We start from the raw sequence: 20024 nt of genomic DNA, 5'->3' as shown, positions 1-20024 counted from the left end.
CTTTCAATGAACTGTAAAGCCATCTTAACGAATCGAAGTTTTCAATTAAACTAGAACCCTATTATCTATCGTTTGAGAATTTATACAGAATGATTTAATTAAGGATCATTAACCTTTCAGCACTCGCGCCTAATTTTAGAACTCCACTACTCGCGCGCCGGGTCTAGAAGACCCATACTGATTTAAAATAATTATTATATATATATATGCCAGTTCTATGGTTATTAATGGTACTCTTATGAGGCATGGCTAGATTAAGATAGAATAAACAATTTAAAGTATTATAATTGCTTGATTTTCCAAGAAATACAATCCAATAAAGAAAATGTAGTTATTTATACTTTTTAACAAAAATCAACTTAAAAATATTATAAAATACAACTAAGATATGGATATTGCTATAAGGCTTAAAAACATACAAGCTGCTTTTACAAAAATTAAGATCTAAAACTCTTCTTCATGAATACGTACACATTGCGGACACAACATTTCAGCGTGGCTTAAACACAGAAATTTGTTGCACTTCTTACAGGTATATTTTGTTTTACTGTCTTTAGAGCAAAAATGACACCTTTTTCTTGTCCCAGGTGGTGAGGGAGCTACAACCGTGGAAGAACTTATACCTGCTACTTCCTGTCTTCTCTCACGCACTCTTCGTGGGATATTTGTAACCTGAGCACGGCGTCTCAGATGATCTTCGGTTAACGCCAAAGCCAAATTTTTTAAATATAGTCTTCTAACACTTACGTTGCTGCTGCCATTTGCTTTAGCAATAATCTGGGAATTAATTCCAGCTAGGTTCATAAGTGAAAAGAAGATGACCATCGGCCAACGTCGTGTATTCCGTGCGACATTGTAAGTAGCACATAGTTTATCGACTGTGTCGACTCCGCCTTTTGTGCAGTTGTAAAAGGTTATTATTTCGGGCTTGAATTTTTCCCCCGTGGACATGTCGATTTTATCATCGTGGTGCATGCTCGAAGCAAGGATAACGTTCTTTCCCTTTTTTGGCACATAGGAGAGTATGGTTGTCTCTTCTTGAAAACCAAACATTGTTGATTGAAGAGGGCGAGCTTTGGTATTCACGAATTCAGCTGGCAGTTCTTTTTTATTCTTCCTCACTGTTCCCACTAGCGTTAATTTGTGATCTGTTTTAAGTTTTAAAATAAGAGGGAATGAGGTGAACCAATTATCACAAGTTACGTTTCGCCCAGTTCCTGATATGGGAGCAACAATTCTTTCAACAATGCTCTTAGCATCATTTGGGAAACAATAAGGGCCATCTGGTTGTTTTCCAACATACACCTCCAAATGTTGTGTGTACATTGTTTTAGCATCCACCAACGCAAAAATCTTTACTCCATATTTACTAGGCTTGTTGGGTATATATTGTTTAAAACCACAACGTCCCCGAAAAGCCTCAAGTTTTTCGTCAATCGTAGTGTACTCACTCACTGTATAATATTTTTTGCAATTTTCCACAAAAATGTCAAATAGATTCCTAATTGGAGCTAATTTATCGATTGCTCTACGCTGTTCTCTTGTCTCTTTGTCGTCAAAACGCAAGTATCTTAGTAAAAACAGAAACCTCTCCTTGGACATTGTTAACCAAAATCTTTCAACACCTGTCCCGTCTGTGGTCCACAATTCCTCAACACTAAGGCGACTACTTTTGAGGCATCCCGCCAAGTATAAGAGGCCTAATAGAGCTTTTATTTCAACCAAATCCGTAGGTTTTGCGTCTCTAGATCTGGAAAAATGATCAGCAACTCTGTTGATCATTTTGTTTGTATTTTCGACCAGTAATTCTAATATTTCCCTCGAAAAAAAGAGACCCCAACATTCCATAGCAGTCGTTGCATGCTTACCATGCGGTCTTACACCAGGCAGATGAATCACAATGTTGTGACGTCGGGTTCGAACTTTTCTGTTAGGAACAGATTTTTTCCAGACTGTTTGTCCGTCCTTTCCGGTAAATGAAGGCACTCTGGTCGTTTTTGAAGAACCTTCCTCATTTCCCTCGCTGTCAGATGAATCCGCGTCTTGCTCTGTGTCACTATTCTCTAACTGAGCTTCAATTCCATCTTCCTCATTTTCAGATTCCTCATCGATCGGGTCTTCATCGGGTTCTACTTCTTCAAACAGGCGTAGCAGGCGCGCCTGTTCTTTTTCATAATCCCCCATTATCTTTTTCGCAATTGCAATGCCTTGAACTACGTCGGTTACCAATTCAAATATTCAACTTTGAACAATTACTTACCTATTCTTCAAGTTCTTCAAACACTTGACAATCGTATACTAAATGCGAATACATAAAGCTAGTCAGAGCCGCAACGCTCAGCATGATCTGCGCACTTTAAAATTTACACTCAAACACGCGTCGGGTCTGGGAGACTTGGCGCGAGTACTGGAAGGTTAAATTTAGAAGGAGAAACATGCCGTTAATGTTAAATATAAGCGTAATTTGAAAGGTATGTAATTACCTTTTAAATGTAATTCTTTAGGCTAATTGCCCTAAATGACCCATGCCTCTTAACTGTCATTATTTAATTAGGAATAACACTTTCCAATCGCCCTCCATTAATTTTCTTTTCCATGAATGTGTTTCGAAGAATTATATTTTCGAAAAATTTGTTTCGAAGAATTATATTTTCGATGAATTTGTTTCGAAGAATTTTATTTTCGATGCATTTGTTTCGAAGAATTTTATTTTCGAAGAACTTTCCTTTTCGAAGAGTTTCATTCGAAGAACTGTTTTCGAATAATTTTCTTTCGAAGAATTGTCGTCGAAGAATTTGGAGGATAGGGGGTTAGCCGATTACCACGCATATATTGTTGGGTTGCGGCGTTCCGAGTACTATTATCCACATATTGTTTTGTAGCGACATCGCTACCCTTAGCAGGATCGGCAACATTACATATTCTCTTGTTTTGCATATCATAATCATTAGCGGCGGTAAATTGCAAGGTATTCTGTTCGTTATATAATCTTGAGAACGAATGTCTCCCGAATTTGTCAACGCTCATTTTCGGACTAAGCGATTATACCTTCTTCTCGGAGCTCCTCTTCAATGCTTAAAACCTCGTTGTTGTGTCCGGTATGACCGGCTGCTTGCGATGCGTGTAGCAGTCTAGAGACGCTCGACTAGTTCGTGGGGAGTATTCCAATACACGTACTCCTTCTGTTTATTATTAACCTCCTTCACACCTGCTCCAAAATGTTCCGATAGTAGCGGCTTCACGATCTTAACGTATTTATGCGACTTAGTACCCATGATTTGTTGTCTAGGATCGTAGTTCCTTTTGTATGCGTTAGTAGCTAATAAAATATCTTTATACGATTGACTATCCTTGAAGGAGTAATTATGCGGCTTTTTGAGCACGAGCAATTCATATAGCCCAGGAGTACCGGTATAAAGTGTATTTTTATGTTTATATCGGGCCCTTCAAACTGCACTATAAAATCTCCTATAGCCCACTCTTTGAATTCGGAATCGTATCGCAGTCCGTGAACGTGATCGACCTCTCCCGTCGCATCCTTAATCATCCGGTTGATATAATGGCGAGGTAAATGATAATACTGGTCTAAAAATTGCTGATCATCATGTAGCTGCGATAAGTTGCTAATCGATCTAGTAGATCGATCAGTTGGATGCTGCATGCAAGCAACACGACATCGCATACAATCAATTCAAAGACGTTGAGAATCGTCATCGGGCCGATAAAGAACTTCAAATTCGAGCTTGGGATCGTGTAAAGGCAAAGGACGCTAGTTTTGGAGAGAAATCTGCAGCATTAGCCGTAGCTGGAGCAATGAAGGCCAAAAGGAAGCTTGTCATGGGAGCAACACGGCGTATCGCAAAGCGCGGGAAAAAGAAGAAGACTTGTTCGTTTAGAGGCGGAGTTTTAACGCCAATTCGAAATTCAATAAAAGGCCTATCATCATCATCGGCAAACTTGAATAAACTTATCAAAATAAGTTTGTTGGCCGCCAAGAAATCGGTTAAAGTTGCAGGCGGTAAGCAAAGAGTGAGAGTGCCGCGAGTGATACCAATACCTAAAGTCGGAGGTTTTCTTCCGTTCCTAGGACCGCTCTTTGCCGGTCTTTCGGCTGCGGGCGCAATGGCCGGTGGAGCTAGCGGTATAGCTAAAGCCTGTAAACATTATAGTGAAAGAGACGGTTGCAAATGGTTTGCATTCCCACGGGATCCTCTCGAACTGCGAAAGTGGCTGAAATTAATAAGGTGATTAGTTATTTTTCTGTATTATATGTATAGTTTCAATTGTTTGAATGCAGGCGAGAAGATAGAGACCCTGGAAAGCACTCCAGGATTTGTAGTTGTCATTTTGTGGACGGCGATAAGAAAAACAGACCGGCCATTTTTGACTACAACATAACTAAACGGTTTAAGGGAGAAGCTTTGCCATAAAAGTCACAGTAAGGTTAAAATCTAATGTGGTCAATCATTTATCAGAAATTTTAGCAAACACTTCCTTGCCAATGTTGACATTAACCAGCCAATACCTGGATCGTCCGGATTAGATGATCAATTCGAAGCAACCACCTGTGCTGAAGAAGTTGGTATGCAAGTGTCTGAAAGTACTCCATCGACATCGACAACTGTAATGGCATGTTCATCAGCTGGAACTAGTTATCCGTTTGGTGCCATGGTTGATGCAGACAATTATTTTCTAAAAAATGAAGTGGACAGTCTAAAAACTGAATTGCTACATTTAAAACAGAGCTTTTCATTTAAAAAAATTGAAGGGAATTCTCATTTAGTGACTGTGTACACTGGTTTACCCACAAAAGACATTTTTCTGACATTGTTTTCATTATTTGAAAACATGAAATTAAACTATTTCATGGGGTGGCAAGTTGTGTCAGTACCGAAAATCGATCAACTGTTATTGACGTTAATGAAATTAAAATTAAATTTACTTAATGACGATTTAGCTTTAAGGTTTAATATTAGTCGAGAAACTGTGGCAAATATATTTAAAACGTGGTTGTTTGCTCTTCATGAGATATTATTTGTGCAATTAATGAAAAATAGTCCCACGTTTTAAAAATAAATGGTGCATGCCAGATTCTTTTAGTTCATTTACCAACTGTAGAATGATAATAGATTGTACAGAGGTATGCACCATTCAATCAAAAAATATGGAAAAGCAAAGAATAACATACAGCTCCAGAAACATCGGAACACACTAAAGGGTTTAATTGGAGTTGCACCCAATGGTGTTGTGGTTTTTGCCAGTAAACTTTATCCTGGATCTCTTTCAGATAAAAATATTACTGAACACTGCGATGTATTACAAAGACTGGTCCCCGGCGATTTGATTCTTGCCGATAAAGGTTTTTTAATTTCAGATTTACTACCTCAAGGTGTTTCTTTAAATGTTCCTCCATTTTTAAACACACCCCAATTTTCAAGTGAGCAAGTAATAAGAACAAAAACTATAGCTAAAGCTCGTATTCATGTTGAGAAAGCAATTAATAGAATAAAACAATATTTAATATTACGAATGATACCATCCACCTTAATACCACATGCGTCTGTAGTATTTCAAACATGTGCGGCACTAACAAATTTACAATTTCCCCTGATCAAGGAAGTTGAATCATTATACGATTAAATCTTTACTTATATATAATTATTTATAATCTGATTTGGACTGCCTTAAAATCTAAGTTGTTATAATATAATGTAAATAATTTACAAATAAATTTACTTAAACTTAAAGCTATTCTATTAGATAAAAATCAAGTTATTCTACAAAAATACTTTCTAATATTTGTGGGATATAATGGTCCATATAAAATTGTTTCAAAAGGTCTACATTTTTTGACCAGTTAAGGTCCTTGTTTATTTGAACAATGATGGTGTCTTTTGGAGTCCAAACCACCAAGAAACAAACACTTCGACCAGTTAACTCTAATGTACCTTGTATTTGGTCATAATATTCATGATCACTATTTACAAAAATGTCACTTTCATTTAGAGTAATGATATACGATTTATCACCTTCAAGTTCTTTCCGTATATCTTTCTCACGAAATTTATAGGGGCACTTCACTTCTACAATTGCATTGTCATCCACAAGACCATCTGGACTGGCACCGAGAAATCCACAGCTATGCAACCATAATCCTGTTGGAGTGACAGATTATTTTGTAATATTGCTAAATGTTGCAAGTCGTCGCCCTAATACGAAAACCATGTAACTCCATTTTGGTAAATTTTACAGGAGGCGTGAAAAACTATTTACGACTTCATAAACAAAACAAATGATACAAAAAAAATCTAAAATTAACAAGGGTTGAAATCATGTAAGAAATATAATGATTTTCATATTAATTTAAGTAATAAGAGGAGTTACGTGTTTTTCTTATAAAAATGCTCCTAAAAATCGGGACTTACGTATATTGCAACCCCCTAAGGTTTTGATGAAAATAAAAGTAATTATTTATATAAATTCGTAATTTATTAAGAAACTTTACAATTGCAAAAGAAAAGTTATTACTAATCTATAGGTTATTATTAACGATAAGGCAAGTTATCAAAAAAAGAGTGGTAATCAGATTCAATTGAACCTTTAAGTAGTTGTAGATGTTGAAACTTCTCTTCCTTAATTTTTAGTCTTTCAAGGTATAACTGCGGCAATTCGGAAAATCCAACGGGGTTGTCGATGTTTTTATGCTGTCTACATAGAGGTAGTTGCTCCCAATCTGTAGTGTGGCGTAATTTATACATAAGTGCGTTTTGCGGAGTGTATTTCATAGCTTTAATATCAGTGACCACAGGATCTCCAACACGTCTACCAGGTCGTATTGACTTTATGAACGATATTTCAGTAAAATTTTTGAAAAATTCATAAGTTAAATATTTTACAACATACGGCGATTTAACACAAGCTTTTTTACAGATGGAAATATAATCGGCTGGCACGTTGATCTTAGTGTGCCTTAGTCGCTTTTCAATTGCTGAATGCATACTGTCGACCTCCATCTGCGTATGGCCTTTCTGTAAAAACTTCTGAATAATGTTTACGTTGTATTTCACTGCAAGGTTTAAGAGAGCGTTCGATAATGTTGCGTTGCGGTTTTGATAGGTGCAACCGTCACTAAATAAGATAGTATCGACATTATTGGTTGAAGCTCTGGGGATTACGTGGGTTTCTAAGAAGTGAAAGATTATGGACGAAAATTCGTTCGCCGTTAAACCGCCTTCAGCCTCATTCCATAAAAAACAAAACCCTTGCTTTCTTTTCAGGTCATACAATGTAAAATTGTGGACGATAAGCTTAGTTTTATAGTACAGCGCAGAAACGTTGAAACGAGGACAAAGAAGGACGGATTGGAGGTCCATAGTAAAAACCTCATTTTGGGACTCTTTGTCCACTTCTTTCTCATTTCTTGCTTCATTCTTCAACTCAATGTGATACAAGTAATCTTGCTCAGACACATTTTTTGTTTCGTATCCTACACACACATCGCATGCATCTTTCTTTGGACGAAACAGCGACAGATTCTTTTTGTCAAATACGTTATCGAATGTAGCAGAAGAGCACGATGTCACATTTTGTTCCTTACAAAATTCATCTTTATATAGCCGGTAGAGTTCTGCTTTTGATTGCCAAAGAGGTTCTAGGTATAGTTTGGAAGAGGACGACCGGCAATAATGCGATTCTAATTTTGGTAGCCTGTCTAAGAATTCCTCAACTTTTGCTTTTCCTTCGTGAACCTTTTTTATGTTTTTCTGCCGTCCATTTCGCGATTTCTCATCAGCTTTGTCAGTAATATTGAGACATCTCCTGACGATCCACTCTTTAATTGCCAAAGTACGGAGAAACATATTTTTAGGGAGAGTATTGATTTTTTCTGGGCACATAAATAATTTATAAGGGTTTAACATCGCTTTTTAGCTTAAAGTTTAAATCTTACTGTTTGAAAAGACTATACTTTCCCGAGTTTATTATTTTTTCAGCAGTTAAACTTTCAAATTTATCTGGAGATACGTGTTTTTCTAATTCATATTCAAATTGGAAAAACACGTATCTCCAGCTAAATTTGAAAGTTTAACAGTCTGATACAAAGTCTTCCGTTTCAAAATTAAATAGTACTGCTCAATTACTCACCCCAGCGTACTTCTTTCACTTTGAATTACAAGTAGTTTAAACAATGTCACAATCACGTAGGTACTAAGTAACCGTTAAACTCAACTGTCCATGTAGCACTGGACATGCGCGTTTTTCCTATTAATTGTATACGCTATGGAGTTACATAGTTTTCTATTTTTCCAATATAAAGGTAATGAAATATTCTAGGAGTTACAGGTTCTTCAGAGACATGTAAATCGATATCTTCTACAAGATGGCGTGAAAAACCAAGTTTGGGTAAAATGTGGAGTTACGTGGTTTTCGTATTAGGGCGACGAAGTGCTTCCGATTCATGAGCTATGCCCCACTGTACAGCTGTTACGCCTCCTATATTATAAAATCCTACAATAAATGAGTTATATATATGCATACTAGTGCAAATAACATAGTACCTGTTAAGCGTTTGAACAATGGTGGAGGACAACTTTGCCTACGAACAGCAGCCAAAACAGCTCCAAAATTACTTGCTGTCAGACGGTTTGTTCTATAGGTTAGCCAGTTTTCATTCTGACTGGCCAATTGTATTTCCCCTAGCAAAAAACTCTGCTTTATTTGTTGCAGACAAGTATTCCGCAGAGAATAAGAAATCCTCTATATTTACAAGTAAACTTCCCTCTGACACTGGTTTAGGACTTAATAGCCGCGAAAATCCTACAGCAGTCCCTGTTTTTTGTAGCTGTGCACGAAACATGGCTATTTCGTCATCTGTCAGTTCTCTGGTTGTAGAATGATGATTACCTTCCTTATAGAAATTTTCTATTGTTTTGATTTGTGCTTTTTCGGGTTTCTTTTTTGCACTCCACGAACACCCCAAATCAGTTATGGAGATGTTATGATGCCCATAAATACAAACCGCTGCCATATGGTGTGACATAGGTATTGTCCTCTTGGACAATCGCAAGGTACATCAACAATGTCACCATCTTTATCCAGATTTATCTAATAATGGATAAATAAGATCATATTCATTTATTACCATTTATAGTAGGGGAGCTAGCACGAAATCCACTGAACGAGAATGATCAAAATTTTAACCGATGGAGTTCCATTTTGCCCTATCAGAGTATGCTAAAATCGATCGTCTGCCGCCTCAGGTCATATGACTTAAGGCGCTGCGGGTACTTCTTGCGGTACCAATTCTGAAAGGTTGTTTTTCGAGAAAATAAGTTATACACCAAATGAAAACGTTGATAATAGCTCTTAAAAAAATATTTAAAAAAATCGCGCACGTTTTTTTACGGAGTTACCAAATGAAACTGCAGCTTCTTATCCTCATCAAAACCTTTTAAAGTTGGCAATAGTGAAATTAAAAATGATCTGTCAGCATCTTCTTCTTCCGTTGCTTTCTCATTACTTTTCTCTAGCAATGAAATCATTTTTTCACCCAATATGTCGTCCTGTCGCCGCTTCTTTCTTTCAAACCTTTTTCGTGTTTCAGGTGCATTAGCATCAGGTTCTTCTACAATATTTTCTTGAGTATGTGGTTCGTCTTCTGATAAGTCACTATTATCATGTGTAGTTCTAATTTCATCGTCCTCAATGCTATTGTGAAGGCTTGTTTCTGTATTATTTATATCTAAAACGCTATCGAGAAACCTTAAATTTTCGAAATATACATATTTCTTTATGCCTTTTGCAGCTTGTCCAGATTTGGTTTTATATACTTTATTACGATCTCTTCGGTATGCATCACGAGCTGTTCTCCACCTCTGTACAACAATTTTCACTGAAAATAAAAAAACAACCTGTATTACTAATAATCATTTACACCCTGCAGCTTGATTCTTTTGAGGTACTGTCCACGTAAAGAGGTAATTGGGCTATTGTTTCAGATATCTGGCAAGTGGCAACACATTTACAGACCTGCACTATTCATACAGATTAGGGATATCAACCATAAGTGCAATAGTGGAACTTGTATGTGACGCCATATGGGACATACTGAGACCGGAAGTTTTCCCTGAACCTACAAGAGAAAAGTGGCTGGAAATTGCATCGCATTTTGCCCGTTATGCTAACTTCCCTAACTGTATTGGGGCCGTTAATGGGAAACACATCAGAATAATCAAACCCATAAACAGTGGTTCTACTTTTTTTAATTACAAAAAATTTTATTCGGTAGTTCTCTTGGCAATTTGCGACGTGAATTACTGTTTTACATATGTGGACGTCGGAGCTTTCGGGAAATTTGCGGACTCCAATGTGTTTGTTAACAGTCAATTTTGGAAGAGATACCAGAAAAAATTGTTAAATCTTCCTGAAGATAGATATCTGCCAGGAACAGAGAAGCCAATGCCTTTTGTTATTGTTGGCGATGATGCGTTTAGTCTAGGTCCACATTTATTGCGTGCCTATGCCAGGAAGAATTTAACGCATAAGAAAAAAATATTTAATTATCGACTAACTCGAGCTAGGCGTTACATTGAGTGTTCTTTTGGAATTCTCTCCAATAAATGGCGAATTTTTCACAGACCTCTCAATGTATCGCTTCGCTTGTCCAAGAAAATTATCCAATCCTGCTCTGCTTTACACAATTATGTATGCATTAGAGACGGCTATGCATTTCATCATACTCTTACTGTGAAAGGTTTTGCAGACGTTGAACATGCTATAGTAGAAACTAATAGGTCAGGATTTTCTGTAAGAGATGGTTTTGCAAAGTATTTTACTAGTACAGAGGGGGCGGTACCTTGGCAAGACTCCAAAATATATTAGTTGTACTGATTTTAATATGTCAGTAATGAAAAATATAACCACAAATATATGTATGCTACCAAAAAGTATTTTTTTTACTTACAAGCTTCATTCTTTTTTGCTTCCGCAAAATTTTCAAAATCCGGAACTACTATTTCCGCTACTTCTTCAAATGCTTTGTTCTTCGCATCCCTATTTTTGTAGTTCTCTTCCCCTGCATCTTCGCTGTTCGATGCTACTTATTAAAATTTCAGTATCAATGCGTAAACTACTCATTGTGCAACACTGTTTCTGCTGACCGTACGTACCATATGAAATACTCCATATAACTAACAGTCCTTAATAGTCCTGACGATACGCAGTGCGCACGGGCTGTCCCGATGCCCGTGCCGACGAATCAGTCAACCGATGATACGCAGTGCATGTGAAAAAGTTCATTTAAACAATGGCCCCTAGTCATCAGGACTGACCATGACCATCAGGACTGACCGTCAGGACTTTATCAGTCGCATGTGAAACGGCTCTAAGTAGTTTACCAAATGGTTTCTCCTCTCGGCATATTGATAAGTTTTACCTAATTGACACCCAATGTTTATCTTAATTGTAACTTATTTTTACCTAAGTGTTTATTCTGCAGTTAAGTATTTTGTTATATCGGTCGGCTAATCAAAGTGCTTTCATATGAGAGGCGCTATATTTGCTCCAATCTTATTGGCATGGATATATTCGCCTGTTGCGTTTTTACAATTTAGTGCATTGTCTTCATAATGGTTGAAAGTATGGATTTAGAATTTGACGAGGCTCAACCCAATTATAAAGAAATAGTCGAGGAACTTTATACTGCCGTTGAGAACGTGGTAATTGAAAAGGATCCCGATTATTTTTTGGAACAAGAGAGTGCGATTAATAACTTACAAGAGGTTTGTGTGTGGGTGTGTGTGTTTTTTTTTGTTATTTTGAACGTAACTCTTCGTCTTTAGATTAATAAATCAAATGAATGTTGCTAATTACGAAGACATCGTCGGTATATTAAAAACAACCTAAGGTTAGTATTTGAATATTGCATCCTCAAGTACGTATTATAATTTTATTTTTTACCTTTACATGGTGGTGAATTCGATGAGCGTTATAGAAGACGCTTTTTGCGAATTTAAAAACAAACGATACATTTCGGCACATTCCATGTTACGTATTAAAATGTACTTTAATGAGATCATGTTCTCTCTAAGATATCAAGATGATGCACGAAACGTGTGGCGATACTTTATGGTGCGGGGGTACATCATTATATGTGTTATCATACTTTGCGAGCGTTGGAAGATCTGCTATCCCGTTTTGCAGATAGGCAATTGCAACAATCTAATTACGATCTAAGCGTCAAAATAACATCTAACGAGGTAAGGCGAATGTTTTATTATATACCTCATTTACAAACTTCTAGCAAAAAATCGTTGATTAATTTACGTTTAACGGTTTCTAATTTTTTCTCTCATTTTGCTAAATTATTCGCCTTGCATATCGTTAAAGACGCAATATGCACGGAATCTACCAACATTAACGCTCAACATGTTGCGGGTTTCGGCATGAATCATCATCGCTTGCAAGGTTTGAATACATTTAATGTTAGTTTAGACAATTTCAAAAAGAAGCACGATTCTATTGCTAAAACTATTGTAAAAGAAATTCACAAATACTCTCCCGTTCTCTTAAATTCCACTAAATGCCGAATCGTGTAGGGTAACCCAGGGTGAGACGGTGAACAAAACTTTAAACGACGACAGCTTTCAAACTATAGTTTATTTAGTGCAACTAAAATAACATACTATTCACAAAAGACATATAAATAAAAATATAACTCTAATTGAACAACAAAGCGACATTTAACGACGTAAAAAAATATTTTATTTTTCTTACCCTTTCACCATCTCACCCATACATGGTGGGTTAGATGGCGAATTCAGAGTGGGTGAGATGGTGAACGAAGAAATTGACTTAAACCTTTCTCAACTTAACCTTTCCGCATGTATCACACAGGTCACCGTATTTAGTACAATCTTCATGAAACCATCGTTCACATTTGAGACACTGTATCCAGTCAACGGGTTTTTTCGTTTTACTGTATTCCTCGTCGCAACCAACGCAACAAGTTTCGTCTTCATTATGATCATCATCAGAATCATTGAGCTGTAGTTCTACAGATGCTGTAGTTCTACAGATGACTCAGATTCCGTATCACTCGATGAAACAGTCGATCGTAATTTCGATTTCCCTTTGATTGCCAAGCCTTTCGTTTTCTTTCCTGTGATTTTAGGGTCTTTGTTTTCTTTTTGTATCTTCATTGAGCTTTTTGCTTCTTTCTCCTTCTTTTTTTGCATTTTGTCTTTAAGTGTCTGAATGTTGCTGCCTGAATTGAGAATTTCTGCTAAATTTCTAGAGTTCTTCCTCACTTTTTCAACTTGAGCGATGACAGGCACAGGCGAAATTGCGTCCAAAAGTTTTCCTGGGGTCACATTTTCATTCGCGAAAGGTTCAGTTTCCAATACAATGCTGGAAGAGCTTTGGGATTCTGAAAAGTTTCTGGCATCGTTCGTTGAATTGGAAGTGCCTGGTAGCGGAATATCATCTCTTTCTGGTGATGTCTGCAACAAACCTGCTTCTCCGGGCTCGCTTGTTGTTAAGTAAGCATAATCCGGAATGGCATGTGGATTGAAGGGAACAATCCCTGTTGCTCTAAATCCAGAGATAGCGTTATTTGCTGTGGCAGCCAAAACCCAGGCATCAGACAATAATTTCCCGAAAATAAGTCGTGATATTTTTCTACCAGGGTTCATCTTCATGTAAGAGTTGCAAGCATTGCTATAATACGTTTTCAACGCCTTGAAAAATGCCCTGTCGAGGGGTTGCAGGTAATGTGTGGTGTGACTCGGCAAGCATAAAAGTATTATGCCATGCGTTTCAGCAAATTCCAGTGTTTCTACTGATGAGCAATGTGAGCTATGCCCATCAAGTATTAATAGGACAGGTCCATCTGGTTTTCTGGGCAAAAAATGATCCTTGAGCCACAAAAAGAAAATATCCGTTGTAACATATGCAGATTTGACTGACATGTAGATAGTTGAACCGGGTGGCATGTTATCCCTATATTCTGGTTTTTCATTTTTGCCTTTAAAGACACATGCGGGAGGAAGAAATGTGCCTTCACCATTGCAACAGGCGATAACGGATATTGTTTCGCCTTTTTCACCAGATGTTACGTTTGTAACACTCTTTGAGCCTTTTGCTGCTACGACATATCCTGGCTTGTTATTTAATTGCAGCCCAGATTCATCCATGTTGTAAATATTACTGGGCTTATTTACTAAACCGTTATCTACCAGAATGTCTTGCAACAAATCAAAATATTTCAACACATTTGTCTTGTTCATGTTCCGAGAACGTGCTAAAGAGATGCCTTCTGATTTTCGAATGCTAAGTTCCGGGTTCCGGCTCATAAACAAATGAAGCCAATCAAGACCAGCCATTTCATTTTCTTTGTTGAAAGTATGCCGTAATTTCAACTGCTCTGCCAGTTTGAATGCTATGGAACGAACTTCATTTCTTGTTGGTGAGAATCCAAATTTTTGCATCTTCATTATGTGCCTAACAATTTTCTTTTCATTCGTCTTGCCTAACACAGACATTGGTCCCATAGGTTTTTTTGTCATATCGCCCTTTTGAATCCTTCGCTTCAATGTGGACCATGGAACGCCAAATGTTCGAGCAGCTTGATTCAAAGTTTGTCCATTATGAACAGCGTTGACTGCATTTTGCAGCTGTTCCACTGACCACGAACCTCTAGAAGATGTTCTCTTACGTTTGTAAAATGTTGGCATATTGACTGAAATATGATCAGTAAGTATTAAAAAGTGTTTCAATCAAATCCTTAAGTTTTAGTTTTCACCATCTCTCCCGCAAGCATATTCACCATCTCTCCCTTTTTGCATGGGTAAGATGGTGAACACTGCTGCGGTTGGTAAGATCAAAATCCCGCGCATATTTTAGGTTAGGTAACGTCTTTACACTTTAAAACCAACGTAAATTGCAATATAATGTGCCACAAATTAAAACTGAAGTTTTTACGGCACGCAATTCCACATGCATGAAAATATTTTAGAGGTATGAAAACGATATTTTGTGATTTACTTACCGGTTATTGCACAGTACACCGATATCACACGTGCCGAGTACACAATTAACCTTCGGAAAGACAGTGTTAATACAGTCTCCGCCATCTAGGTAGTATTTACGAAAATATCCCTGTTCACCATCTCACCCGGTTCACCATCTCACCCTGGTTTACCCTATAACAACTTTAATTGAAATTATTAATAAGATCGCTTTAAAATGCGTAGAACCGCTTTTGTGTTTCTCATTGGATCGTCTTAGAGAATAAGATCTAGATCTGGCGGAATTAACGACCGCCGCTCTTGCCGAATTATTTACAACCAACGACTTTACTTCCATTAGCCACATTGACTCGTGGACAAAAACCGACGATGACGACAATGGTGTGATGATCAAATCGTTTGAGGACTCTTATCAAAACGATCCGATTTATTCCATCGAAGTGGGACAATGATGATGATGATGATGGCGTCGACGATGACGAAGAAAACGCCGAAGAATACGAAGACGAAATAGAAGATGAATTGATAAGAGTTACAATCTAATGCAAAATATATCGACGAAATAAAATTACCGTTATCTCAATCGTCGTTGTCGTCCATGATGATGATGACGACAAAGCAGCAACGAACATCGTCGTCAACAACGCGCACGGTTACTCTATTCCTATAAAACCTACGTCGCAGGTAGGGTTAGTTGCCAACAATTATTGATGATCCTTTGAAATATTTCTTTTACTACCCTGCACCTCTACAGCGATCCACTATCACCTCGTTATAGGTTAATACGTCTCCCATTTATAATAATCTTGCGCGCTTTCTCAATATAGAAATGTAAAGCGCGCATGTATACCTATTTATAAATGTTATCACTGCTAGCGACATTGCAGTTTCCTCTTTCACTTACGCGCGGTTTCTCTTTTATAAAAACATAATAGGGGTAGCTCCCGCTCCTACGAAATAGCTTATACGGCCTAGGGGTATCTACCGCTCCTACTGCTACCCCATACGATTTACCCTCTACGCCTCTGCAATCGCGCCCCCATTCTAACAATACTTTAACTGCTAAACGTTCATATCTCAAAGCCTCGCCTAGCTCAGATGGGTAAAGCGGCAGATTCGTAATTTGCGTATCGACGGTTCAAATCCTCGACGCAGCCTCTTTTCAGACAAATATTTCACAAGCTATGACGCGTTTCCTGGTCCAGAAACACCGGAAGCAAAACACACAAAATGTGACGTCATAAAATGGCCGACTCACGCGCTCCCATTGGCTCACACCTCACCACGTGACCGAAATACTTGATTCTCATTGGTGTGACGTCACTTCCTGGTCTAGAAGTCTCTTAGCTCATCTACTCTTGTAATAAACTAAACGGCTTGATAATACTTTCTCTACTAATAAAATATGAAAGAGGACTGTTATAAGCTATTATAATAGCAGAGTAGTATGGAACAACTTAAGACCTTGTGCAGAGGCACCTCTAAAAAGCTTTATGCTGGTCACTTTCTAATTGGGCGCAAGCCTGTTGAGGGCCCAGAACAAGAGAGGGATAATAAGTAAAATAAAATCGAAACATGTTGGACCCTCGGTTTATTTGGAAAAAGTGCTTGTTTTGATTCCCTCTACCACCCAATTTTGTTTTCACATACTTATATGTAACACCCTGTAGAAGACTACCGATGCAGAAAGTAACCACGACAGAATAGCGTCCGAAGAAGATCACTTATAATCTGAACGAAGAGAGGGATGCATTTCTCATAGAAGAAGAGCCGGAAATCTTTACTGCAAAGGACGCAATTGTGTGGTATTCATCTCCCTGCTTTGTATAGGCCCCCAATTTTTAGAGCTACTATGGGATTGTCGAGATTTAAATTGTGTCATGAGATTCATGCGATTTGATGACAAAGAAAGTAGAAATGAAAGCAGAAATCGTAAGTTTGCGCCGTTTCGAGACGAGCAACTCGTTCCATTCAGGGGTTGATGCCCATTCATTCAGTATATGCCATCAAAGCCAGACACATATGGCATGAAGACGTGTAACTCCGAAACAGCATATCCCCTGAATGGTATCCCATATCTATCTATCTCCATACAAACAGGTAATGCCGAACTACGATACTAAATCTTCTAATATTCCTTTTGCAGCAACTCCTGATAACTCTTCGATTTTAAGCAACCATGGGGGCGATATTCATAAATCGATATGTGCAAAAATAGTACTGCTCGGCTATACCATAGCTGCATTACGACGAAATTATATTCGCTTTCCTGATACTCAAGTTCACATGATAGGTGTACCTAAATTTTTAATAATTCCCATATTAAATTTGAAATTTGAAGCAGCAGAAACTACAGTGGATACCCACGTAATTTACCTTATTTACTAACTCCTTTGGATAACTGTTCTACCCCAGCGCAACATTACGAAACCCAATAGAACGAACACTCGGAATTTGAAAAAGGAAGATTCCCAAGTTTAAGTATTGGTATTAGTACTGGCATTCCTAAAACAATTCAACAATATTGCTTTTGAAATTTGAGGCTTGGCACCTAACAATTTACCAAATTGACATGCCTTAAATTACCTATAATAATGTAGGAAATCGACCTTTGGATCATTCCCCCCAGCATTCTGGGGTGGCTGTAAGAGGTAAAATATTTTGCACATTTGCTATAAAATAATATTTATTTTACAAGACGATTAGGGGATGTTTTAACCATCGAGTGAAAGATGTTAATTCACGAGTGAATTAGCTTTCACTAGTTTCCCTGTATCGTCGTGTATAATATAAAAATTCTGGCAATTTATTTATAATTTAGACGTCCACAATAGCAATCTTAGGTTATCGTGTCGATTTCATGGGAACAATATTGTATTCTGTTCGTGAACTTCATTTTATTTCGAGCGTCGCACCCCTTTAATAAGAATGACAGATCTCATTGGAATGCACAATGATTCGTTTCACTTTATCTACCCTAACAGTTAAAGAGATTACGAATTATCAGCATCTCAGCACTCCTCGCATTCAGTGCAATAAGTCTTTTAAGTACTTCTTGGCATTAAATAACAGGTTGTAAACAGATAGATTTGAGGGCTGATTTTTCCATAATTAGATTATCAAAATGGCTTTTGCGTGTTGCTAATTTAAAATTTTGTGCTCATCAAACCAAGCTGTTGTAAACATTTAAAGATTATAGATCAGTTACAAAGGCGCATAACCACATATTTTTTATGGGTTATATTTTTTCGTGCTTATTTTTTTCACAGACAAAGAAATACAAGACAGGTTATCATTTCTGTGTAAATTTAATGTTCCCAATGCCTCGATTAAATGTTCTGTAGAACTTGCAACCAGTGTCTGATTTTCATTTCCCCAGCTTCCATCAAAGGTATTCGTGTCCGTTTGGGATTGCTGTGCATCTTGTGATTTAGTTGAGTATTGTGAACGGCAGGTTGGAATTGGTTCTGCTGTGAAAGGTTTGGATTTGCCGTGGTGTCACAGAATGAGAGAAGCTGGACAATCGATAATGTGGAGAAGAATTTGTTTGAAAACGCTGTGGATCATATAATTGGGCAAATTGCATGCTGTATTGTAATAATCCCTGTTAGTCCGCATGAAAATATTTAAAATTGGAAGAAAGTGTTTTGACAACTTCCCAGCACACTGTGCAGGAGCTATTGATGGCAAACATGTTATACGAGCGATTGGAGCAGAAGCAATTGAATTTCCCATATCCTACTCCTCCGCCCGGGAGAGAAGTGTGTTTTTGCATTGTTTTGTCGAGCAAAGAGTAGTTGAAAAGGTCGTCGGCAACCGCATCGTGTCGAGTTTTCCGAATATTAAGAAAAGCTCTCCTATTAGAACCATATAGTATTTTACATTATTAGCCAGGTAAGTGAGTTTTTACTGACGATAGGAGAAGTTGACTGGCGAGCCGTTAGGCGAGCCTGTCATCTGCTAGAGCCAGTAAAAACTATTACCTGGCGTATAATGTACAATATTTTATTTGTCACTCATTTGTAAACAATAGTAAACGTAAATAATTAGTTCTTAAATTGATCTTGAAGAAATGTCTAAAATATCATGTTATCCATGTAACAGAGACTTCGCATTAATTCTGGCCAATGAAATTACTAGATTACTAACTTGTAAAATTTTTACAGGTCTGCTGTCAGTTTTACAGGTCTGCTGTCAGTTTTACAAGTCAGTAGCGTTTAAACATGACGTTTACCCGTTTGCGTTTTGTCTTGTTAATCAACGTTTACAACTGAGTAACAAATAAAAACTTTAACACTGACGCAATTTTACTAATGATAAAGTTCAAAACAATTTCTTTCTAAGCATACACAGTAAAAAATGTATTGCCCCTTTTAGCAAAACGTTAATACACATTAAATTTTAGTCAATACAAACTTTTTATTTGTTACTCAGTTGTAAACGTTGATTAACAAGACAAAACGCAAACGGGTAAACGTCATGTTTAAACGCTACTGACTTGTAAAACTGACAGCAGACCTGTAAAACTGACAGCAGACCTGTAAAAATTTTACAAGTTAGTAATCTAGTCATTTCATTGGCCAGAATTAATGCGAAGTCTCTGTTACATGGATAACATGATATTTTAGACATTTCTTCGAGATCAATTTAAGAACTAATTATTTACGTTTACTATTGTTTACAAATGAGTAACAAATAAAATATTGTACATTATACGCCAGGTAATAGTTTTTACTGGCTCTAGATGACAGACTCGCCTGACGGCTCGCCAGTCAACTTCTCCTATCGCCAGTAAAAACTCACTTACCTGGCTAATAATGTAAAATACTATTATTTCTGTTAACTTGACATCTCCCTCACAGCCATCGATGAAAAAAAGCTTAATGTCGATTTCGCAAAATAAATTTGGAAACCTAACAAATATTAAAGTTCAATTTTGACAATAGTATATTATATACCGCCGGACTGAAGTAGTAACTTTTAATCCCGAAGGTAAAGTTT

General features: G+C 37.3%; 2 protein-coding genes across 2 annotated transcripts; both read right to left on the bottom strand.

Annotated features, from left to right (window-relative positions):
- Positions 1-3731: 3731 nt before the first annotated feature.
- On the bottom strand, positions 3732-11416 carry LOC116182200. Its single transcript, XM_031502722.1, has 4 exons — positions 11394-11416; positions 10961-11082; positions 9411-9889; positions 3732-4154 (listed from the first exon to the last, which is right to left on the bottom strand). Exons 1-4 carry the CDS (start codon positions 11414-11416, stop codon positions 3732-3734), a joined length of 1047 nt encoding a protein of 348 aa, XP_031358582.1.
- Positions 11417-13049: 1633 nt separating this feature from the next.
- LOC116182199 lies at positions 13050-15253 on the bottom strand. Its single transcript, XM_031502721.1, has 2 exons — positions 15044-15253; positions 13050-14734 (listed from the first exon to the last, which is right to left on the bottom strand). Exons 1-2 carry the CDS (start codon positions 15126-15128, stop codon positions 13050-13052), a joined length of 1770 nt encoding a protein of 589 aa, XP_031358581.1. The 5' UTR covers positions 15129-15253.
- Between the last annotated feature and the right edge of the window lie 4771 nt (positions 15254-20024).

The sequence above is a fragment of the Photinus pyralis genome, unplaced genomic scaffold, assembly GCF_008802855.1.
Source record: "Photinus pyralis isolate 1611_PpyrPB1 unplaced genomic scaffold, Ppyr1.3 Ppyr1.4_unclustered_Scaffold4123, whole genome shotgun sequence".
Classification (NCBI taxonomy): Eukaryota; Metazoa; Arthropoda; class Insecta; order Coleoptera; family Lampyridae; genus Photinus; species Photinus pyralis.
Note: the sequence above shows the minus strand (reverse complement) of the source record. Positions and strands in the feature narration are given on the sequence as shown.